Source organism: Callithrix jacchus, chromosome 1 (genome assembly GCF_049354715.1).
Source record: "Callithrix jacchus isolate 240 chromosome 1, calJac240_pri, whole genome shotgun sequence".
Taxonomy (NCBI): domain Eukaryota; kingdom Metazoa; phylum Chordata; class Mammalia; order Primates; family Cebidae; genus Callithrix; species Callithrix jacchus.
The window spans coordinates 95,836,041-95,860,518 of NC_133502.1; the positions used below are offsets into that span (position 1 = coordinate 95,836,041).

Here is a 24,478-nt window from a genome sequence, read left to right on the forward strand (position 1 = left end):
TGAGTGCCTGCTCATACCAGTTTACTCTTGGCATATATGCTAATGAAGAAAAAATATTTTTCCCAACTACTGTGAGGCCATAGAATGACAGCTAGAAACTTGGAGCTTTTATACATTAAGGTTCAACGATAAAATATTTTTGTACTTTGAGAGGGTGGGAGATTTTCTAAATTTCCGGGAAGAAGCGTAGTGAATTAAGCTAGAGCCTTGGCATCAGACCTCTCTGTAAGTTGTTGTTAGAAGGGGAGAGTCGCTTTCAGTTGGATTAAAAAGTCATGGTATCAGCATATACACTTAAGGTTTTTGTTTCCTGTTATCACCCTGGCAACAAGGAAGGAACTCTGGGAACTGATTTCTTCTGCAGTCATCCCATTTGGAGGTCAGGCAATAGATGGTCCTCATTTCTTGGGTGTGAATAAATTTTCTGTTGATTACAAAAGAAGCTTTCAGTTCTAGAAAGGGGTGAAAAAGATTGAGTTTGCCTACCAGGTCAGAGAGCTGCTGCACAGTACTAAGCTGTGGCGATACAGGATTGTCTTCAGTCTCACAGCAGACACAGCTAGACCCTGTAGACTACTAAACAGCTAATCAAAGAGGATATTTATTGGAAAGGACTGTTCAATGTAACCTTCAAGTAGAAAAGTGCTGCCCTAGACTTTTTTCACTTTAATTTGTTTCAATGCTCCTTTTCTTGGCCAAATTGAATATATAAAGTGAGCCTTATACATGTGCTAATCGCTTTCTTCTGTTGTGGAGTTTTAAGTGTGGTTCTTTGTCTTGCAAAGGTGATAGCCTGAAGTGTGGAATGAAGGCAAAAGCAGGATATGTATGTTCCTTATCAATAATGTGCTTTTGCTTATTCCTGCTTGGCTTAACTACCTCTTTGCTTATCATTTATCTGATAGAGCTGTCATTTCTCTTTCAGAAACTTTTATGGGATGGAAAAGAGAAAAAAAGCCTTCTAAGTTTGGTTATTAACCATGCAGATTTTAAAAATGTAGCTACCATGTGTGCTTTGATTTTGCCCATTATAGTTTTTGGCTGTTGAAGACTGTGATCGAGACTGATTGAAGATCAATCTCTCGTGTCCGGGGAGATGGACTGAAGGACTTCCAAGGTCCTCCCCCAGCCTTGTGGCCCCATGTTATTTAAATAAATAAATAGAAGCATATACAGTACATATAAAAATAGACATATGGCCATATATAGATACAGATGTAGACAAACAAATGACACAAAAAGGATACCAAAATGGGCTGATTCCTAATTAGGGGACAGAGAGGTACAAATGACGGTACCTTAAATACTAAATATGTTTCAAAGGAAAAGTTAACTCAATTGCTTTAGCAAATCACTTTATTTTAAAAGCACCAAATTAGTTTTAGTCTAATGCCTACTTTCACATAATCATAAATTTTGGCCTTAATTAAGGCCTAAGTTTCTTCTTTAATAAGCATTACTCTTGTGATTAAAAGGATTCTGTAATTGTCAATGACTGAAGAAAATATTTCATAGGAATTTTATATTTTCTTTTCATTTCTACAAAATATTATTAACATATCAGGTACTTTAAGATATTTTTGCATTTTGCTTATTTATAATTCTATTTTAAAACAAGTTTAAAGATGTAGAACTGTGATTTCAAAATGTCTTGTTCTTTGTGCTACATTTCAATTTTACTTGCTTTCTAACTATAAGGCTGATGCTCTTTAATTTTATAAAGGCCTTTCAATTTTATAAACACGTTAAACACTTTTAGGTGATAGAAGCTGTAGGGGAAAGGTGGAATTGGTCAGAATCTTTATTTGCACACTTTTCTTTGAACCAGTTTAAAATTAGCATGAATGCTGGGCCAGCATGCTCATTTGCCACAGACTCTGCCCCTCCCTATTGTACTATAGTTATTGGTTTCATACTTGTGTATTACTTTCCCAGCCACCTCTGTGAGAGACTCACAGAAGGGAGAAAGATAGAAACAACCACAAGCAATTCTAATCTGATCTGGTGACAGATCCTTGCTTCAATGTTGTATCTCTAAGGTGCGGTTGGCAGTGTGGGGAGGAAGGAATGTTTAGTGATGCCCACATACCCAGGCCCATAGCAGGGTGCTGGGCAGAGGGCTTGAATAATGACATTAAGGACTCATTTACATCTTGGTTTTGCTCTGGGCAGGCCCTGATGAAAACAAACAAAAGGCTCAGTGGTACCTTACGATAAATGTCTTGTTTTTTCTTTTCTTTTTCTGTTTTTCCTTCCTAATAGGTGAACACACAGGATTTCAGAGGACTAGTGCGGGAGGATGCTGTTCTCTACCTGTTAGAAATCCCTAAAGGTGAAATGGTGACCATTTTAGCTCAGAGCCGAGCCGATGGTGAGCATGTTTGGTCTTTTAGTTCAGCTGGGGTGGGGAGTAGGAAGGATGAGAGAGGTGCCTTGGTACTAGAATAGGCAAATCTGGGTATTTAAAAGTTGAGATGGATCTCAATACCTAATCCTTGGGTCCTAGATGTGTAAAGAAAATGTGGGTGCCATTTAACTTTCCGCAAAAATGTTTTCTGTGCATGCGCTGAAATAATTTTATTAGGTGTGTCTATTTGGAATAAAACTGCCTTCCTGAGCAGTGATGCAGCCTTACGTTCTGCCTGGAGTTTAACATATGCCAGGTGCAAAGACCGTGGCTGCTGGCTGGTGCCCCTGTCACCCCTGGCCAGTCTGACAAGTTGTTTCACCTTTCCAGGCTTTTCCCATCTATGAAATGGGGATTTGACTGTATCTTCTTTGCTTCAGAGCTTGATTGGCAACTGTGTTAATCAACGATCTCCAGAGAAACAGAACCAGTAGGAGATACTGGAATCAATAGGAGAGAAAGAGGTTTATTATAAAGAGTTGGCTCACATAATTATGGAGACTGGCAAGTGCCAAGATCTGCAGTGAAAACGGGCGAGGTGGAGACTCAATAGAGCCAGTGATTTAGTTCTAGTCTCAGTCCGAAGGCCTGAGAACCAGGAGAGCCAATGGTGTGTAGTTCCAGTAGAAAGGCAGGGAAAGGAGCTCATGTCGCCTTTTGAAGGCCATCAGGCAGAAAGAGTAGTTCCCTCTTAACTGAGAATGGGTCTGATAGTTATTCTCTTCAGGCCCTCAGCTGATTGGATGAAGCCCACCTGCATTGGGGAGGGCGCTCTTCTTTGCTCAGTCTACCCATTTACATGTTACTCTCATTCAAAAACGCCCTCAGAGAAAGACTTAGAATAATGTCTGACCAAATATCTGGTCATTTCATGGCCTGATCAAGTTAAAATAAAATTAACCATTGCAGCAAGCCATGAAGTTAGTTATTCGTCCTTGTTCCTGTTGGAGCTGTGACTCCCGTAGGGCTTGTGTACTGAATGGAAGGAAGGTAAAAGGGAGATCAGAGATAGGAGAGGCTGTGTTGAGCATCTAATACTTTTACTAAGCTGAATGCAGCAAACGATGCTTTTATCTTTCAGTGTATAGAGACATCCTGGCATGTGGCAGAGGGGATTCATTTTTTATAAGAAGTCACTTTGAATGTGAGAAGGAAACTCCACAGAGCCTGGCCTTCACCAGGGGGGAGGTCTTCCGAGTGGTAGACACGCTGTATGATGGCAAGCTGGGCCACTGGCTGGCTGTGAGGATTGGGAACGAGTTGGAGAAAGGCTTAATCCCTAACAAGAGCAGGTAACAGAGATTGTTTTCACACATCCCTTTTAATACTTCCCCCTGCAGAAAACTACAGAAACCCCACACACACACTCAAAAGGAAACCCCACATGAGTTCATTACTTGTCATCTATTTCTTGTTTATGGGGAGCAGCCTGAACTGTAAATAGCCACCAGCCGGTTGGTTGTGAGTAAATTTAGCATCATGTCGTTGGTTGTTACATGTGGCTGTTTGAACAACTTCCTAAGGAGCATCCACTGCCTTGCACCGTGTACAAGAGAGATACTGAATGGCCGTAGCACACCAGCACACCTCTTAGAGACAAGGTACCCTTGTCTGGTGCCCAGTCTTCATCCTTGGAAAAGCTTATGCACCTCAGTAAACACTTGGTGTTTGGCCGACAGTGCAGGAATCTAGAAAAGAGACCTGCATTTGATCAGGAGTTCCAGGTGTGTGTACTGTGTACCGGCATATCAGGATGAGCCAAATTTCACATTTATTGCTGAGCCACTTCTGGTAGATTTCATAGAGACCCAGCTTTTTACTGTTCCCATTTAGAAGTCAAAGTCTCCACATTTCCCACCCTCCGAAACTTCTTCATTGTCAAGCCGAGTCTTCTCTGAGCTCAGAAGTAAAATTGGCTAGATTTTATTAACAAAATGCATGTTTGCTGTGTTCCCTGGCTTTAGAGATTAATTTCCCATGGTTTCTTCTCAGAGCTGAACAAATGGCCAGTGTTCAGAATGCCCAGAGAGACAACGCTGGGGACAGGGCAGATTTCTGGAGAACCCGTGGCCAGAGGTCTGGGGCGAAGAAGAATCTGAGGAAAAGTCGGGAAGACCTAACGGCCGTTGTGTCTGTCAGCACCAAGTTCCCGGCTTATGAGAGGGTTTTGCTGCGAGAAGGTGAGGAAGCCACATGGAGCCTGGAAAGGATCCTATTAGGCTCTGAGCCTGTTCACCTTCATCTTTAGACTTTTGGCCAAGTTCTAACTTATGTATCTCAGTTATGCCAAAGCCGAGCTGAATTAGGGGGTGGGAGAAACCACAGTTTCTTTCATTTAGTTGTGTTATTAAAAGAGTTTATAGAGTTGAAATAAAATTCTAACAAGGAGCATGATTTATAAAAAGTGAGCTATTCCAGTTCCTAAATTGAGGCATATTTCTGCAACCTAAAAAACATTTTAATGCCACTGTTCAGAAGTTTTTGCATATTGGTTGAGCACTGTATCTTACGCCTATAATCCTAGCACTTTGGGAGGCCAAGGTGAGACGATCACTTGAGCACAGAAATTCAAGACTAGCCTGGGCAATATAGTAAGACCTTGTCTCTATAAAAAAATAGAAAAAGTTTCCAGTGGCGAAGTTTGTGTTTAAAAAATGGTGAGGAGCTACTCAGGAGGCTGAGGCAGGAGAATTGCCTGAACCCAGGAGGCGGAGGTTGCGGTGAGCCGAGATTGCGCCATTGCAATCCGGCCTGGGTAACAAGAGTGAAACTCCATCTCAAAAAAAAAAAAAAAAAAAATTGTGAGGAGCTAGGCAGTGTAGTCCCAGCTACTCAGTAGGCTTGATGTAGGGGGATCAGTTGAGCCTGAGAGTTTTGAGTTTAGTCTGGGCAGCATAGTGAGATCTTATTTCTTAAAAAAAAAAATCAGTATGGGGTTGAATGAAAAGAAAAAGACTGTTTTAAATGGTGAGGATAGTGAAGGCATAGTCTTCAGAACAGAGCCAAGCTGAATTGGGGGTGGGAGAAACCTCAGTTTCTTTCATTTAGTTGTGTTATCAAAAGCTCATACACTACTTTTGCTGTTTATCTTAATAGCTAGACAAGTGTGTATGCTATAATGGCCTTTCTTGTCATTTCAGCTGGTTTCAAGAGACCTGTGGTCTTATTCGGCCCCATAGCTGATATAGCAATGGAAAAATTGGCAAATGAGTTACCTGACTTGTTTCAAGCTGCTAGTAAGTCTGTCAGTGTTTTCTTTTTTTCTCATCAAATTTTATTTTGAAAAATATGTAACACATAGAGGAGTTGGAAGAATAATCACCTGGAATCACCAGTTGTTAACATTTTGTCACACACTTTCTCTCACCCACTGCTTGCACCATAGACACACACACACACAGAAAAATTTCTGCACAATCATTTATAACACTTTATCCCTGAATACTTGTGTGAATCTCCTAAGAACAAAGACTTTCTCCCACATAACCACAATACCTTTATCACAGCCAAGAAAGGTAACATTGATACAGCGTGATTTCGTCTATAGTCCATTTGCCACATTTTCTCAATTGTCCCAGTTATGTCCTCCATAGCTTTTTTTTAAAAAAAAAATTCAAGATAACAACCAAGGGTTATTCATGACATTTGATTTTTATGTCTTTTTGTGATTTTTATGCCTTTCCAGTCACCTCTTTTTTTCTAAATTATTTTGTTACCCTGATATTTTGAAGACTCCAAGCTAGTTTTCTCCTAGAATGTTTCCTGTTGGGCTGGCCTAACCGTTTCTTCACAGTTATATTTCCGCTAAACACGTTGTGTGGGTTCTTCCCACTGAATCTCGTTAGGAGACACCTAATGTCAGGTGTGCCATCATTGCTGATGCTAGGTGGAAGTATTTGGTTGTCACCATTTCCCAACAGTTATTTAGCTCCTGTTTTTGCTTTTGCAGAAACGGAACCAAAAGATGCAGGATCTGAGAAGTCCACGGGAGTGGTCCGGTTAAATACCGTGAGGCAAATTATTGAACAGGTGAGAAAATTCATCCTCCAGCCATGTTCTCAGAAAGGATTGGGTCATGGTTTGCTGCAGTCACTTTTAGAACAGTATCTGTACTTTAATCATTAAATGTTTATAATAAAAATTTGGCTAGGTGCTGTGGCTTACACCTGTAATCCCAGCACTTTGGGAGACTGAGGCAGGTGGATCACTTGAGGTCAGGACTTTGAGACTAGCCTGGCCAACATGGTGAAACCCTGCCTCTACTAAAAATAAAAAAAATAGCCAGGCATGGTGGCAGCTGCCTGTAATCTTAGCTACTCTGGAGGCTGAGGCAAGAGAATGGCTTGAACCCAGGAGGTGGAGGTTGCAGTGAGCCAAGATTGGCCACAAGAGAGAAACTGCATCTCAAAAAAAAAAAATAATAATGTAAATGCAAACCATTTCACTGTGTGGAAATCAGTCACTGTTCTCTGGCAGGAACATTGTTTTTTTCGGAGTTCTCAGCATTATACCAAAGAATGTGTTGATTCATTTGATCAGAAGTTCTAACACATTGGTAATATTGAAGTGGGCATTAAGTGAAAGGAAATGTTTTCTGCTTCTTTATTTAAATATACAAGGTAGTCCAGGCATGGTAACTCATGTCTATAATCCCAGCACTTCGGGAGGCCAAGGTGGGTGGATCACTGAAGTCAGGAGTTTGAGACAAGCCTGGCAAACTTGGTGAAACTCCGTCTCTACTAAAAATACAAAACCTAGCTGGGCGTGGTGGTGGCAGGTGCCTGAAATCCCAGCTACTCAGGAGGCTGAGAGAGGAGAATTGCTTGAACTGGGAGGTGGAGGTTGCAGTGAGCCGAGATCGCGTCACTGAGCTCCAGCCTGGGCAACAGAGCGAGACTCCATCTCAAATAAGTAAATGAAGAAATAAACAAACGAACAAGATATATCTCATTCAGCCTTTACTTATTAAAAGAAAGTATTTGATGCTATATTACTTTATATACCCATTTATATAACTTTTCCTGGTTTGTAACAGGATAAGCATGCACTACTGGATGTGACTCCGAAAGCTGTGGACCTGTTGAATTACACCCAGTGGTTCCCAATTGTGATTTTTTTCAACCCAGACTCCAGACAAGGTGTCAAAACCATGAGACAAAGGTTAAATCCAACATCCAACAAAAGTTCTCGAAAGTTATTTGATCAAGCCAACAAGCTTAAAAAAACTTGTCCACACCTTTTTACAGGTAAGTGAAATGTAAATGTAGTCTCTTTGCTAAAAAATGAGAAACAGAGAATTGACGAATAAAAGAAATAACAAATTAATCTGAATGGAGAATTTGAAATTGTGTTCATGACTCCTTGAAAAATAGTTAATCCTATAAAATAAAATATTAGGCCAATGGCATTTGTATATTGAACTTCGTAATTTTATCTATTTGAAAATGATCATAAAGATCCATAATATAGTAATAATTAGCCATTTCAATGAAATTCAGATTTTCCTGTTAGACTGTACAGTTAGTGATTGAGCCAGGCAGAACACCTTCATCTCTCTAGAGATTGTGTCATTGTTCTCTACTCCCCTTCAATACATGCACTAACTTACAAAGTAAAAGGAATTTGGTTTCATTATTTAAAAATATCCCTGTCCAGGATGGTGGGTCACATTTGTTATCCCAATAGTTTGGGAGGTCAAGGCAGGAGGATCACTTGAGCCCAGGAGTTCGAGACCAGCTGAGCAACATAGTGAGATACCATCTCCACTTAAAAAAAAGTGGCTGAGCATGGTGGTGCATACCTATGGTTGAGGTGGGAGGATCGCTTGAGCCAGGAGTTCAAAGCTGCTCCTTGTTGCTCCATGATGGTGCTGCTGCACTTCTGCCTGGGTGACTGAGTGAGACCCTGTCTCTTAAAAAAATTTTTTTTTTAATAGAAACTTGAACATTCTAAATATTGGATGACTTAAAGATTTATTACTCTTTGTTAGGTGTGATAATATTGTGATTTATTTTTTAATGAAATTCTTTAAGGAATGCATACTAAATAAAATATTTATGGTTGACATAAAATACAATGTTGGAAATTTGCCTAAATAGTCTGCAGTGAAGGGAGTAGGTGGGATAGAGACAGGACAAGACTGGCCAAGACTTAATAGTTGTTAGTTGTTGAACTGGTTGATATATACATGGGAGTTCATTAAACTGCTATCTGTTCTTTTGTACATGTTAAAAGATTTACCTAATAGAATATATTTTTTAAGTCCATGAAATGAAAACCTGTTTCTATTAATCATGAAAGTAAAATGGTCTAAGAATATGACATATTTTAGAAACAATATATACACTACCTATATAAATGATTAATTCTGTTAATATGGGATTATTAAGAGTCTGAAAGGGTTACATAAAATTTGTGGTCATGCAGGGCATTATTTTGTGGGGGCAACATGAGGAGAATGCAAGAATATGATATCCTCAGGGTGAGGACAGCTCATTGAGTTTATTGTCCGTCATCACCCACCCGTGTCATTTTTAGCATATCTCTGATACTGGGGAGGAAGCGGGTGAATGACTGTGTTCACATTAGACACTCGTTTTAGTGTAACTTGGTTTTTCTTGTTAAAGAGAGATGCACTGCTTACCACTTGGCCAAATGAGAGATAGTTTAACCAAATGCAGAGGAGGAAGTGGTCCATCATAAACTATATTTCTGTGAATATAGAGTCTTAAGTACTCATACACTTGGTATATTCATGAATGTCTTTTCTGTCCTATTTACTAGTATTTATTATAATTATTATTATTGTTGACTATTAACAGCAACAGTGAACAATGGTACAGCCTTTCACGTGTGCTGTTTTATTAAGGCCATAAGAAAGGCCTGCACTTTTGCGTAGTCACAATTCTGGTGTATGACTGAGCCCAGACTAAACTATGATGTCCCTCACTGTCCAATATTGTGCATATGTTACACAGCACAGACATATTCTAATGTCCAAAGGAGTCACGTAATGCAGCCTTTCCTTTTGACAGATTAAAAAAACCGAGGCTGAAGTGATTATAAATGAAGTTAAAACTATTCCCACTTTATTTTCCTTCCTGCCTTTGTCTGAGTACACTTAATAGCTAGGGTCTTTTCTCAGAGTCAAATTTGGGGTTCATGTGAGGATGTATGAAATCAGGAAGGGAAATATAGTGCATTGTAGAGGAAGAACTAGGCTGAAGGTGGCTGGATGAGGGCAGCAGGGTAGAAGAAGGCAGCCAGTGACTGGGGCTCTCCCTTGATCTAACCTTGAATCAGCATCATTTGCTCTTGGGAGCACAGGCCACAGTAGCTGACTAAATCAGGGTGAGGATCTGGAGTGGTCCATGTGTATGGAAGGGATTAGCAACTCCTCAGTTAGCTCCATAAATGGATTACAAGAGCTTTGAAGGCAGAGCGTGAACATTTTCCAGTGTTTATGTTCCTGAGGCCAGCATCAGGACTAGCACATGGACAAAGAAATGTTTGTAACTTATGTTAGAACTGCCTCTGGTATACCAAGCCATTTCTTGCCTAAACTCATCAGGAACTTGAAAGTTTTAGAATAACTCAGGTCAGAGGTTGGAATGGAAACATACACTATGAGCATTGGGTTTTATCTGGAATGCTGAAGTGATGATCTTACCTCACCATAAATTGCCAATCTTTTATATAGAATTGTGCAGTCTTCATGATAGATGGTGCAGGGTCTCGATCAACTTTGACCAGCAAGCTCCAATTTTCTATTAAATGGTCTTTTACAGTACTCTTCCAGACTTCAAGTTTGACTCCCTACAGCTGTGTGGTGTGTGTTTGTAAGTCCCAGCTACTTGGGAGGCCAAGGTGGGAGGATTCCTTGAGCCCAGGAAGCAGAGGTTGCAGTGAGCCAAGATTGCAGTATGGGTGACTGCACTAATTGATGTTATTCCCCATCTCACTCTCGTCCCACTCAACTTGATGAGGTTTTGACTCGAGGTTGTGTGCCATGGCCAGAAACACTGGTCTTTTTTTTTTTGAGACAGAGTCTCACTCTGTCACCAGGCACCAGGATGGAGTGCAGTGGCGTGACCTCGGCTCACTAAACCTCCACCTCCCGGGTTCAAGCAATTCTCTTGCCTCAGCTTCCCAAGCACCTGGGACTATAGGCGCGCGCCACCATGCCCAGCTAATTTTTTTTGTATTTTTAGTAGAGACGAGGTTTCACCATGTTGGCATTTTTAGTAGAGACGAGGTTTCACCATGTTAGCCAGGATGTTCTCGATCTCTTGACCTCATGATCCGCCCACCTGGGCCTCCCAAAGTGCTGGGATTACAGGCATGAGCCACCGTGCCCGGCCAACACTGGTCTTCACATTTGAGCAGTAGAACCTTCAGGCAGAATTAATATTTTATAGGTTTTCTTTTTCTTTTTTTTTTTCTTTTTGAGGCAAGAGTCTCCCTCTGTTGCCCAACCTAGAGTGCAGTGGCACTATCTCGGCTCACTGCAACCTCTGCTTCCTGAGCTCAAGGGAAGCCTCCCACCTCAGCCTCTGGCATAGCTGGGACTACAGGCACACACTACCACGCCTGGCTAATTTTTGTATTTTTTGTAGAGACAGGTTTTCACCATGTTGCCCAATCTGATCTCAAAGCAGCCCACCCTGGGCTTCAAGCAGTCCACCCGCATTGGCTTCCTAAAGTGCTGGGATTACAGACATGAGCCACCATACCTGGCCTATTTTATAGGCTTTTAAAACGATTTTAAGTGTATGGCATTTTTATGAGTTAATAATTGAGAACAATAGAGTGCTTTGATGAACAAAGTAATCTGAAGTCAAGCTTTATGTTACATGTAGTCTCTTTAGTCTCTTTTGTTTTCCTTTTTGCAAAGTAGTAAGAAAGCCCCTCTTTCTCCCAAGCGTTCAGTTATGACAATATGAAAATGGTTCTCCTTACCGTCTTACAGTACTTTTCAGTTAAACTAGAGAAGCTTTATTCTGAGATTTGTCCAAAAGCAAGTTGACTTGTCATAATAAGTTTAAGTGTTAGGCTTGCCTCCCCCACTACCAATTTTTAAAAATTTACTATAAAATACATTTGCATGTATAATATCACATAATTATTTTTTTTTAAACAAACTTTGAATTACATATTTTCATGTAGTCTTCAAAGCACTTAGTTCATGGTTCGAAGATTATTCAAGTTGAATTACAAATGGGGCTACCCTTTTATATTACATTGTGGAATTTTAATTCCTGATTTCTCAAGGGAATGTAGACTAGGTAGTTGACCACAGAAAACAGAAGGAAGTTGCTGAGCTTCCTAGCTGGGTACTTCGGCTGTTGCTTACCCGTTAAGAGAGGGTCTAGTGCACCACTGTTAACCCAGGCATATGAAAAGCTTTATTGAGATTTAGCTTACATAGCATATAATTTACCCATTGAAAAGTATAGAGTTCGCCTGGGCACACTGGCTCACACCTGTAATCACAGCACTTTGGGAGGCCAAGGCAAGCGGGTCACTCGAGCCCAGGAGTTTGAGACCAGCCTGAGCAACATGGTGAAACCCTATCTCTACTAAAAATACAAAAATCAGCCAGGTGTGGTGGTGGATGTCTATAGTCTCAGCTACTCAGGAGGCTGAGGTGGGAGGATCACTTGAGCCTGGGAGCTGGAGGTTGCAGTGAGCCAAGATTGTGCCATGGCACCCCAGCTTGGAAAACAAGGAGACCCTGTCTCCAAAAAAAAAAAAAAAGGATGCAATTCAGTAGGTTTTAGTATATTGAGAGTTGTACAGCTGTCATCACAATCAATCTTAGGACATTTTTATCATCCCCAAAAGATAGCCCCCACCTTAGCAGTCATTCCCCATTTTTCCCTTTCCCTAAACCCTCTAGTCTTAGATATTACCTTTTACAGTTGCTTTTGTTGACTCCAAACGCCCTTGGCTGGGAGGAGGAAGTTGCACTGACCATACATGTCAGGGCTGGGCCCTCAGAACCTCAGTACTCCCAACTAAGGCAGTGGCTGAGTGAGCATCCTTTCAGTATTTCACTTTTGTGAGCTCAAAAGATAGATGAAGTCTATCCGAGGGGATATAGACATAGCCCTGAGGTTGGGAGCAACAGATAATTAACTAGTGTTGCCCCAAGGCAAAGAATCTGAGAAGCCAAATGAGAGACTCCAATAATAAGCCAAAAGTACTTAATTCAGCAGAGTCAAGGGAAGGCAGCCTCATGTCTGTGCACTTGCCTGTTAAAAAGAGGTCAAGTGCATGAGTTGGATATTACCTTTATATGCAGCTTAGGAAATTAGCTGCTGTGAAGCTCTCAATTTTTATTCATAAAATTGACTATTAATGTGAATTCAGTAAGAGGTTTTGTGATTTTCTTTATCAAGGGGCAAGAACATATTTCCTGTATCTCATAAATGGCCCTTTTAACTTTAGATTTTCTTTAGGATGAATACAGACTGTACTTAGCTCCAACATAAAGCTTTAAAAGACTGCTTAATATTTTGTGTATATTTAATATAAATCACTCATTTTGTAACTGGGGTACAAAATCTCACTTCTATGTTTAAGTATCATATTTTAGCTATGAGATGAGCACAGTCATCTTTGCAGAATACCATGATAAGAATACAGAAGTCCATGAAATCAAAGTTAATTTGCTTCAGATTGTCCTATGGATCAGTTTATTTCAATGCTGTAAATAATTAATAACCAAGGAAATTGTAAACTCATTCAGGATTTTCCAAGGTCACTGTTAGAACTTCTTAAATGGAAGAAAGCTATGTTACTTGGAAGAAAACCTGAAGCATCATTGCTTACAAAATTTGCTTAATGGTTCTTTTTTGCTTCAGATGTGATAATACAATACAAAACACCACGGCAATGTACTTTAAAGGAAATCATAATTTACCTGCAGTCTGATAATTTTAGGCACAATTGAACTTGTTATTTTGGACCGACTTGCTTGTCTAGTTTATCTCCATTAGGTCCATGATACATATTGCTGAAGAAATGGCATATGTTGTACTTTGTTGGTATTTTATATCTGTGCTGTCAATTTCTGTTTTTAATGGGCCATGTAGTATGGTGGCTGAGGCCATAGGCTCTGGGAGCAAACTTCTGAGCTTGCATCCAAGCTTCACACTTGCTTGGTGTGCAACCTTGGGCTAGTTAATTTCACTACTCTGCCTTGGTTTCTCATCTATAAGATGGGCATCACCTTGCAAAGGGCACCTACCTTGCAAAGTTTGTGTAATCATAAAATGAACTAATCCAGGTAAGGTACTTGGAAATAACTGATGCAAGTGCTACTATGTAAGATATACTTCGTTCTGAGTAGAAAATGTTTATTCTTTGAATACACACTGGTTGAGTTTAATTTGTATGTATATTCTAAAATGTGTATGTCTATCAAAATGATGCTGTCTGTGGTTTCCACATCCATGAATTCAGCTAATCATGTATAGAAAATATTTGGGGGATAAAATGGATGGTTACATCTAAATATATGCAGGGCTTTTTTCTTGTCATTATTCCCTTAACAATATAGTATAACAACAATTTGCATAGCATTTACATTGTATTAGGAATTATAAGTAATCTAGAGATGATTTAAAGTATATAAGAGGATGTACATAAGTCATATGCAAATACTATGTCATTATGTATCAGGGACTTGAGCATCTGTGGATTTTTGTATCCAAGTTGGGGGTGTCCTGGAATCAATCCTCTACAGATACAAAGGGTTTAAGTGTTACTTTTAATATTTTATTGGAAGTAGCCAACAGTATATTAGTGTACATTTTTCTTATTTATAATATACATGTCTATATAAATGATCTTTAGAGTCTTGCTCTGTCACCCAGGCTGGAGTGCAGTGGTGTGATCTTGGCTCACTGTAACCTGCGCCTACCGGGTTCAAGCAATTCACATGCCTCAGCCTCCTGAGTAGCTAGAACCACAGATGTACGTCACCACACCCAGCTAATTTTGGTATTTTTTTTTTTAGAGACTGGGTTGGTCAAGCTGGTCTCAAACTCCTAGCCGCAAGTGATCTACCTACCCAGGTCTCCCAGAGTGCTGAGATTACAGGCATAAGCCATGCCACCTTGCCTATATTTGTTTTAGATGTATCCTTCTTCCTGAAAACATGCTTTTTTTGTTTTTGCTTTCTTTCTTTCTTTTTTTTTTTTTGAGACGGAGTCTTGCTCTTTTGCCTAGGCTGAGTTAAATGGCATGGTATTGGCTTACTGCAACCTCCGCCTCCCACGTTCAAGCAATTCTCCTGCCTCAGCCTCCCTTAGTAGCTGGGATTACAGGCACCTGCCTGCCATCACACCCGGCTGATTTTTATATTTTTGTAGAGACAGGGTTTCACCATGTGGCCAGGCTGGTCTTGAACTCCTGACCTCAAGTCTTCTGCCTGCCTTGGCCTCCCAAAGTGCTGGGATTACAGATGTGAGCCACCACACTCAGCCAAAAACACCCTTCTTAAAAACTTTTTTTTTTTTTTTTTTACTTTTAAGATGGAGTCTCCCTCTGTCACTCAGGCTGTAGTGCAGTGGCATGATTTTTGCTCACTGCAACCTTCCTCTCTTGGGTTAAAGCAATTCTCCTGCCTCAGCCTCCCGAGTATCTGGGACTACAGGTACATGCCACGGTGCCCAGCTAATTTTTGTATTTTTAATAGAGATGAGGTTTCACCCTGTTGGCCAGGATGGTCTCGAACTCCTGACCTTGTGATCTGCCCGCCTCGGCCTCCCAAAGTACTGGGATTACAGGCATGAGCCACTGCGCCTGGTAAAAAAACATTTCGTAAAGTTAGCTTTTCTGAAAATAAACATTCTGAAAATCTATTTTTAGCTTTATCACATCCACCCATAATGTGAACTCAAACAGCTAGATGGTTAGTAGTTTTAATTGCATTCATTGAAAGGGGTTTAGTAGTCAAAGTTGTGCAGACATTTTCTTGTGTCTGCTCAAGTCTTAATTCAAATATGACAGAACTGAGTATAAGTTATATGTCAAATAACATCCTTAATAAATTTGGCTTTGGAAGTTAATGCAGACATTTTTGTTTACATTTCTGTAGCTACAATCAACCTAAATTCAGCCAATGATAGCTGGTTTGGCAGCTTGAAGGACACTATTCAGCATCAGCAAGGAGAAGCAGTTTGGGTCTCTGAAGGAAAGGTATGTGGCATAGATACGCTGCTATAAGGTTAGAGTCCCTGTTCTGAAACTTTCTCAAGAGGGCAGTGAATGTAGTCAAGCCATTCCCATTTGAAGTGATGCTCACATGTGTCCTAATCAAGTTTGAAATTTCATAAATTCTCTGACCAAGTAATAAAAATGAAGGGACTTTTAAAAGAAGAGCAGAATGTGATGTGTGCAGCCCTACATTCACTTCCCTTTTACTTCTAACGTAGTAACTAGTGTTGTATTCCAAGTACACTAATCAGAGCTTACAAGATCTCATGCTGAGCTCCACAGCTTACTAAGGACGTGGGAAACTTAGAGTGCAGATGAGAGGTGAGGTTGAGCAACTTGGAGAATATGGCTAAAAATTAATAAAAAGAAGAAAAGCGAATAGAGTCGGAATTACTTAGAATAAAAGTTGAGTTGTGTTGGGAATGTGCCATTGTTCTGAGAGTTTGAAAGGGTGATGTGGGAGCATTAGGGAATTTGTCTAGGCCTCTAGAATTGGATCGCTTGTTCCTGGTGGAGATAGCTCAAACATGCAGCTGTGCTGTAGGGAGGAAAGAGGGAGATTCTATTACCTGTGGCCCCTTTTATTCTAGAAGCTTTTGGTGCTAGTATCCTGTACACCAGCTGAACTGAGGTAGTTTGGTGAGACTTTACAGTGACTGTTTTGTTGCAGAATTGACTAAGTCTTGCTCTTTGAGAACTAGATGTTTAGTCAAAGTATCGGGCATCTATGGAATGCTTCCAGTTTGGATGACTCTTCACAAGCTTCCCTGGGGAGAGCAAGTTGAGCAGGACATAGCTTCTGCCTTTGAGGGGCTGAGAATCTTGTAGAGTCGTGGATGGGGGTGTACACAAGGCAGTGTGCATGTGTTAATATTACTAGGAGAGTGGTCCCAGAAGAACAGGCTGCAGAGGAGCTGGATTCAGAAGAAAAGCAAGACAGTCTGAGAGAGTATGGCTCAGCCGTGGTATGGAGTATGGATGGTAGCACAGACAGGCTACCGGGCCCCTAATTCGAGTTCCTGCACAAAAATGAGCATAGTACCAAAGCCGCCAAGTGATTTCAGGGAGAAAAATGAAAGATGCCTTCCCTGGCGAGCACATTGGGGTTTTAGTCACTTGGCTGTGCCCTTGGGAATTTTCTTGAGGCCACACTCCTGGAGCCATGTCAGACCCCACTGACCCTCCGACACAAATTCCTCTAGATGGAAGGGATGGATGATGACCCCGAAGACCGCATGTCCTACTTAACTGCCATGGGCGCGGACTATCTGAGTTGCGACAGCCGCCTCATCAGTGACTTTGAAGACACGGACGGCGAAGGAGGCGCCTACACTGACAATGAGCTGGATGAGCCAGCCGAGGAGCCGCTGGTGTCGTCCATCACCCGCTCCTCCGAGCCGGTGCAGCACGAGGAGGTGAGGCGAGGCAGGCCACGGGCAGGAGCAGGAGAGCCTGGTGTTTTCCTTGCACTCTCATGGACAGCTGTGTGTTCAGGGTGCTGTGGAAGGCGTTCCTAAGGGATGGAGCAGATGACTTCCAGGGTATCTCGCTCTGAGTCCACACTGGCATGGTTGCAGTCTGTGGGAGAGTGGGGCAGGCAGGTGGGTTTCAGAAGAGCTTGAGTGGTCAGCACTCCTCACACCCACGCCCTCAGGCGTGATGGATAAACAGAATGGCTTTATGTGTCAGCTGTCCAAATTACCAGAGGAACATTCCTTCCCATGCAGTATTGTTGTATGTGCTTGTAACCTTTGATTAGGTTTCTCTCTGTACTCTTAGATGTCCTTGCTTTCCTTCCCCATCCTGCCTTTAACCTTTCTAATCTTGCCAAAGCTCTTGAGTATTTCCCTATCAGTTTCCTTCTCTCTTTTATATTTCAGTTTTTTAATTGAGTTCATGATCAGACATTCATCTGATCACATGTACTGTGCATCCACTGTGATTAAACAGTTTACAGGATCCTTATACATTGAGAGACACTGTAAAGTCACCGCCAGGTTAGGACCAGAGCAATTATTAGTTGCACCTCAGAGAATGTTGGAATAAAATGATCTTTGTAGATGAGATTGGGCGTATATTTGGATAATTATTGCTGTGGATTTCTCTTTACCAATTTAGCTCGTTCCAGTCAATGATTTTTTTTCTTTCTGAAATAGAACTATTTAAAAAAAAAAAAAAAAAAAAAAGACCCAACAACAACAAACTGAAGGGGGGGAAAAATACACCATCACCACAGCAACAAATTAGTTTATGCTAGACAAACTATAAAGAATAAATTAACTCCCAGATGTCTATAGACTAGATGTTGTTAGTGACACAAGAGATTTTAGGCTTTTGGAGGGTTCTTTGAAAAATGTGCTTTAAAGGAAAAGATTCTACATTGGATGCAGCCACTTTTTAAAAATGTGTCTGAAGCATTTGGTGATGGTGTCTGCCTGTTCAGTAAAGAAGTACCGGCTCAGGACCTCAGCTTCTGAACTTACTCAAGTTTGCAGAACTCCTGCAAAGCAGATGAGTGCTCTGTTCTCTCTGCTTGTATGCTCTTGTTGTGAATAAACCTTTATGTCTTGTAGAGCATAAGGAAACCCAGCCCAGAGCCACGAGCTCAGATGAGGAGGGCTGCTAGCAGCGATCAACTTAGGGACAATAGCCCGCCCCCAGCATTCAAGCCAGAGCCACCCAAGGTACGTGGCTGGGAAGCCGAGGATGGGAAGCAAGAGGAAGCAGGTGCCTCTGGGGTCCTGGACAGCCAGGGAGGAGCATGCCTGATAAGATGGTGTTTAATTACAGTTGTAACTCATTAGTCAGTCTTTTGGCCTGTTGGGTGAACCCTCAAATTAGGGAAGGGCAAAAAAGGAAGGAAAGGCAATACTAGGAGAGCACATACTTTTAGGACTGTTAGTGTTTGTTTAATCTACTTTTTTTGTTGTTAAAAAAAAAAAAAAAGATTGTAAAGACAAAGATTTTTAAAAATGCTGCATGCCCAGAATCACCAATTGCAGAATCTGTTTTTCTTTTGCTGTCCAGCTAAAGTTTTCTGCCCACAGACTGATTTAGATGCACCAGATAATTCTTACTGGTGATTTGCTAAAGAGAATATCATCAACATTGCTTGCAATGCCTCTTGTTAAGAGAGCTGCTTATTTGTTTAATAAATTATTACCAAGAACAGAATCAATATAAAGACACAAAGATTATGTCTTTATGTAATCAAAATATTATTTACCTTCAGTCAGAATCAGAGCAATGACTCTATGCTTTTCCTTATAAACAAATAAAATCTATTTGACTCAATAATTTATTTTATTATTTATTATTATTTTTTGAGACAGAGTCTCACTCTGTTGCCCAGGCTGGAGTACAGTGGCACAATCTCAGCTCACTGCAGCCTCCACCTCCTGGATTCAAGTGATTATTCTGCATCAGCCTCCCAAGTACCTGGGACTTGCAGGCATACACCACTACATTCAGCTAATTTTTGTATTTTTAGTAGAGATGGATTTTGACATGTTGGCCAGGCTGGTCTCAAACTCCTTTCCTCAGGTGATCCACTCATCTTGGCCTCCCACAGTGGTGGGATTACAGGCATGAGCCACCACGCCCGGCCTAACTCAATAATTTAGATAAGAAGAAAGCAATAATTGATTTTGTGAGCTGTCAGAAGTAGTAAATATGATAGGTTCTGAGTAATAATAATAATAAGTGACCTGAGTAATAATAATATGACCTCATAAAATGCATCAGTGAAAATTTACAAGCCAGACAAGACTGGAAGTATGAAGGAGAAGTCGCTGTTAGTGTGAAGCCGTGCTCTCCTTGCTCCCCACCCCAGTCTCATTCCTCAGCTTGACCTGGGTCTCACCTCTGGGCCGGCTCATGCACCCTTGGTGCATCTGACCTCAGAGTTCCACTCTTCCAATCTCAAAGCCTAAATTGTTTGAGATCATCTTCAAGATGCTAATCTCCTCTAGAACAAAATCACTCCAGGTCTGATCTTACCTCTGGCAATCACAGCCCTCCAAGCTCTTTCCCTGCACCTTTTTGGCTTTCTGGTATTCCTAATACTCTAGTGCAGGAAGGGAGGTAGGGCTCAGGAAGCCCGGCCAGTGGCTGTTTGCCCTGCTGTATTATATTCCTTGTCAGAATGGTATTTGTTGACCGCCTTTGGAAACTGATCAGGAAATGGAGTGTATTAAATCACTAATATAGATTTGAAAAGAAACTAAAAGCCCAAGATAAAAACGTGTCCTTGCTCTCTGCAGGCCAAAACCCAGAACAAAGAAGAATCCTTTGACTTCTCCAAATCCTATGATTATAAGTCAAACCCCTCTGCCATGGCTGGTAATGAAATTCCTGGGGGATCTACCAAAGGTTATCCTCCTCCTGTTGCAGCAAAACCTGCCTTTGGGCGGTCTATACTGAAGCCCTCCACTCCTCTCCCTCCCCCAGAGGGTGAGGAGGTGGAAGAGAGCAGTGAGGAGCAAGATAACGCTCCCAAATCAGTCCTGGGCAAAGTCAAAATATTTGAGAAGATGGATCACAAGGCCAGATTACAGAGAATGCAAGAGCTCCAAGAAGCACAGAATGCAAGGGTAATTGTTTTTAAACTACACGTCATCAATCCGAGTTTTAAATAAGTTTGATTTCAGTGTAACAGCACATAGCTTCTTTTCCACTGCTGCAGATGTGACAAAGGCATGTGCTGTGTGTGTCACTTCAGATTGCCAGCTCCCTGCATGTCCCTTGTTCTTCCGATGAAGAAAACTTGACAATATAGGGGAAGAAGATTCTGCCGTCTATACACAGAACTTTGTATAGGGTTCTGCAAGGAGGAAGGGTGATGAGAGAATCGGTGCCTCTCAGAAATCATTTTAATTAGAACATGATTTTTTTTTTTTCTCTTAACGGAGTCTTCATTGGCTCCCAGATTTGCCATAGAAACAAAGCAGACTTTGGGTGTTAAAACAGTAAGGCCCAAATGGGTGTTAAAACAGTAAGGCCCATAGATTGTAGTTTTTAAGCTGTTTGAATTTGTATACCATATGCACATAGAACCTTTCAAATGTCTAAGAAGAATTTAAAGGTCTGTGGAGCATATTTGCCAGGTAGATGTGGGAGTTTTCTTTCAAGTCTAGCACAACAGCAGTACAGCTGACCATTTTTCTTTTATTTACTTTGTTTTATTTGTTTTGTTTGAGACAGAGTCTCCCTCTGTCACCTGGGCTGGAGTGTAGTGATATGATCACAGCTCACTACAGCCTCGACGTCTCAGGCTCAGGAGATACTCCCACTTCAGCCTCCTGAATAGCTGTGACCACAGGCACACACTGCCACAACCAGCTAATTTTTCCTATTTTTTTGCAGAGACAGGGTTTTGTCATGTTGCCAGGCTGGTCTCAAACTCCTGTGCTCAAGCAATCCACCCTCCTCAGCCTCCCAAAGTGCTGGGATTACAGACATGAGCCAGTGCACTCAGCCTCAACCATTTTAAAGTGTTCAGTTCAGCAGCATGAAGAACCTTCACATCGCTGTTCAGCCATCACCACCACCCATGCCCAGAACTTTTTCATCCTTTCCATGTGAAACTCCGTACCCAGTAAATACTAACTCACCATTCTCCTCTCCTTGCAGCCCCTGGCACCCACCCTTCTACTTTCTGTTTCTTGTGAATTGGACAGTATAGGAACCTCCTAGAAGTAGAATCAAACATGATTTGTCTTTTTGTGATTGGCTTATTTCCCTTAGCATCATGTCCTCAAGATTCATCCAGGTTGTAGCATGTGTCAGAGTTTCATTTCTTTTAAACAATTTTCCAGTTTGATGGGTACCACACATAACCATGGAAATGAGAAAGCTGCTTCTGTGTTTCCTCTTCTTGAAATGGGATGGGAAAATAAGTAGGATACAGGGAAAGGGTGGGACCAGCAGGAAATCAGCAAGCAGAGTGCCCAGTGGTTCATTCTTTTGCTCTTGTTCTTTCCTTTTTTAATTACCACAGATTGAAATTGCCCAGAAGCATCCTGATATCTATGCAGTTCCAATCAAAACACACAAACCAGACCCTGACCTGCCCCAGCACATGAGGTAAGGGCTGCCCAGTGGGTATAGATTTAAGGTGGGGACTTCTCAAGGACTGGGGCTTGAAGAAAGAATTTCCTTTAACCAGATTTCAGAGTAACAGGAAGATTTCTTTTTTCCACTGGTTGTCTGTTTGCCTTACTCATTCCATCACATTTAATTATAAAGATTACAGAATCAAAACTTTAGCATAGTTTGCTTATGTGCGAAAACTCTGACAGAGTGTAGTGATTGATGTTTCAAGCCAGTACCCTTTGAACGTTGGAGCCTGGTTATGTTACACTGCACATGGTTGGCATGTGAACAGAATTCCTAGGGCTTAGACCTGTTTTGTTGCTGTTTGCTGACTCTCAGCCAAACTCCTTAATTCCTTTGCATCGCCCAGCAAAGTCAGACCACTTGTGCTGCCCTGAGGTCTAAATGGACTGTGACAAGCAAATGAGCAGTCTTGGTAAATGCCACACACAAACAGCAGGAATGATCACAGTGTCTTCCTGTTGAGGTTTTATACTGGATTGCTTACTGCTTCTGAGAATAGGAAAGAAAAAAAAGGTCACATTTTCTTGTGGCCATTCTTTTTTTTTTTTTTTTTTTTTTGAGACAGAGTGTTGCCCAGGCTGCAGCGGTACAATCTTGGCTCACTGCAACCTCCATCTCCCAGGTTCAAGCTATTCTCATGCCTCAGCCTCCCAGGTAGCTGGGATTACAGCTGTGTACTTCCACTCCTGGCTAATTTTTGCATTTTTAGTAGAGATGTGGTTTCGCCATGTTGGCCAGGCTTGTCTCGAACTCCTAACCTCAGGTGGTCTGCTCGCCATGGCCTCCCAAAGTGCTGGGATTACAGGTATGAGCCACTGCACCTGGCCTCTTGTGGCCATTCTAGCTGGAAGCCGAAGTCTGTTTTACAGCAATAGAAAATTGGAAACAAATTTCTTTTTTACCAGTTGAATGGCAACACAGTCAACCAGGTTGCCTCTAGCAACAAAGAGTATGAGGGACTGAAACTGGCAGAGAACTCTCACTGCTGGGTGAGACTAGCCAGGAAGCTTAGGGGTTGGGAGGCCGCCTGTCCAACAGGGAGCACCTGGCTGGCTTCCTCACACACCACCCAAGTGGGCAGCGGATTTGACCTATTACTGCTGTTCCTGCCTCCGCCACTCTGTGAACATGGAGCAGGGCCAGGAATGTCTCTGGCTGCTCAGTAGAATATGGCTCAGAGGTAAGTGATCTGCTCAGGATGCTAAGCTGCTGTGCACAGAGCCATGCTCTCTGGGCAGCAGAGGACATGGACATGCTCTGGAATGTCTTTAACACCCTTTCTTTATTAGTTCCAGACCCCCTGAGCCACAGAAAGCTCCTTCCAGGCTTTATCAGGATACCAGAGGAAGTTATGGCAGTGACGCCGAGGAGGAGGAGTACCGTCAGCAGCTGTCGGAACACTCCAAGCGTGGTTACTATGGGCAGTCTGCCCGATATAGGGACACGGAATTATAGATGTCTGAGCATGGACTCCTCTGGGCCTGCCTGCCACGGCATCAAGAGTAGCTGCTCCCACCAGGCCGCCGGGATGGATCTTCTCCAGTTAAGAGTGCACCGTGGAGACGTGGTGGGACTCCAGCTCATGTGTCCTCATGGAGAACCCAGGGGATAGCCACTGCAAATTCAGAAATGAAGGCTCTGTTTTTAGGACTGGGTTAGAGGAGTCTGTGGCTTTTCGCTCAGAATTAAGCAGAACATTACAGTCAGATCCTGTTACTTTCTTCAGAGGACCAAAATCTGTATTCTGTATGCGTACTTTTAATATGTATGTTAAGCAATAACTATTTTTCCTCATTAATAGCTGCCTTCAGGGACTGTTTCAATGTGAGGCAGAATGTGAAAAAGGAATAAAAAGTACTGTTGGACTCAAACTACATTCAAAGAAGTACTTTATTGCAACTATCTTAAGTGCCTTGGATGAGAAGTGTCTTAAATTTTCTTCCTTTGAAGCTTTAGGCAGAGCCATAATGGACTAAAACATTTGCCTAAGTTTTTACACCAGCTTAATAGCTATAGCTTTCCCTGCACTGTGTCATCTTTTCCAGGCATTTGTCTTTGTAATAGTTTCCATAAATTCTGACTGTATATATCATACTGTACTTGATAGTTTGGCTATAATAGTTTGAAGACCAAAAAATTGCTATTGAAAGTTTTTGTCAATACAACTGTTGTGTTGACAGCAGTCAGTTTTATAATTTAATAAAAAGGAATATATTGCAATCCATAATTTTCTTTGTGTTGGATTTGTACATGCCTTCCTATTTTTAAATGCAACTTTTATTTCAGTTACTAATCATAGAAGTGTGAATACTTCTTGTTGAACATTAGAAAAGTGAAACATGTGGAAAAGAAAATTAAAATTACCCATAATCCCATCCCTCAGATAATTTGGGGGCATTTTCTCCAAGATGTATTTGTGGATGTCTGTGTGTATGATCCCTGGAGTGTACTATGTTTGTAGTTCTGTTTCCTATTTTTTTCTGTTTAGCATTCTATCACCAACATTTCTCAGGTGGTTATGACTGGGCACACAAGGTAGTTAAAGCTTGGTGCACACAACCACAGAACAGTATATTCCATGACTGCTTCATAAGTGGACAATTCTATTGTTGGCCATTTGGATTATTTCCAGTTTTTTGCTTTTTTTTTTTTTTAACATGAAATGCACCTCTTTGTATGTATCCAGTTTTGTATATCATTGATCAGCATTTCAGTATTTTTCTGTAGGCA

The 24,478-nt window shown here is 41.4% G+C and overlaps 1 protein-coding gene across 16 annotated transcripts in view; it reads left to right on the forward strand.

The window, feature by feature from the left end:
• Window positions 1-23,972, forward strand: part of TJP2 (tight junction protein 2) — a 178,538-nt gene extending 154,566 nt beyond the window's left edge. For 8 of the 16 annotated variants that reach the window (XM_078367005.1, XM_035302977.3, XM_035302981.3 and 5 more), the window contains 12 exons: window positions 2,263-2,371; window positions 3,489-3,699; window positions 4,400-4,587; window positions 5,548-5,643; window positions 6,357-6,436; window positions 7,443-7,653; window positions 15,513-15,613; window positions 16,834-17,046; window positions 18,205-18,315; window positions 19,894-20,223; window positions 21,630-21,715; window positions 23,038-23,972. In XM_078367005.1, the coding sequence (XP_078223131.1) occupies window positions 2,263-2,371; window positions 3,489-3,699; window positions 4,400-4,587; window positions 5,548-5,643; window positions 6,357-6,436; window positions 7,443-7,653; window positions 15,513-15,613; window positions 16,834-17,046; window positions 18,205-18,315; window positions 19,894-20,223; window positions 21,630-21,715; window positions 23,038-23,203 (1,902 nt within the window). In that variant the 3' untranslated portion in view covers window positions 23,204-23,972. The remainder of the gene's footprint in view (window positions 1-2,262; window positions 2,372-3,488; window positions 3,700-4,399; window positions 4,588-5,547; window positions 5,644-6,356; window positions 6,437-7,442; window positions 7,654-15,512; window positions 15,614-16,833; window positions 17,047-18,204; window positions 18,316-19,893; window positions 20,224-21,629; window positions 21,716-23,037) is intronic. The other 8 variants (XM_035303066.3, XM_078367047.1, XM_017973136.4 and 5 more) reach the window with 2 other exon arrangements.
• Window positions 23,973-24,478: the final 506 nt, after the last annotated feature.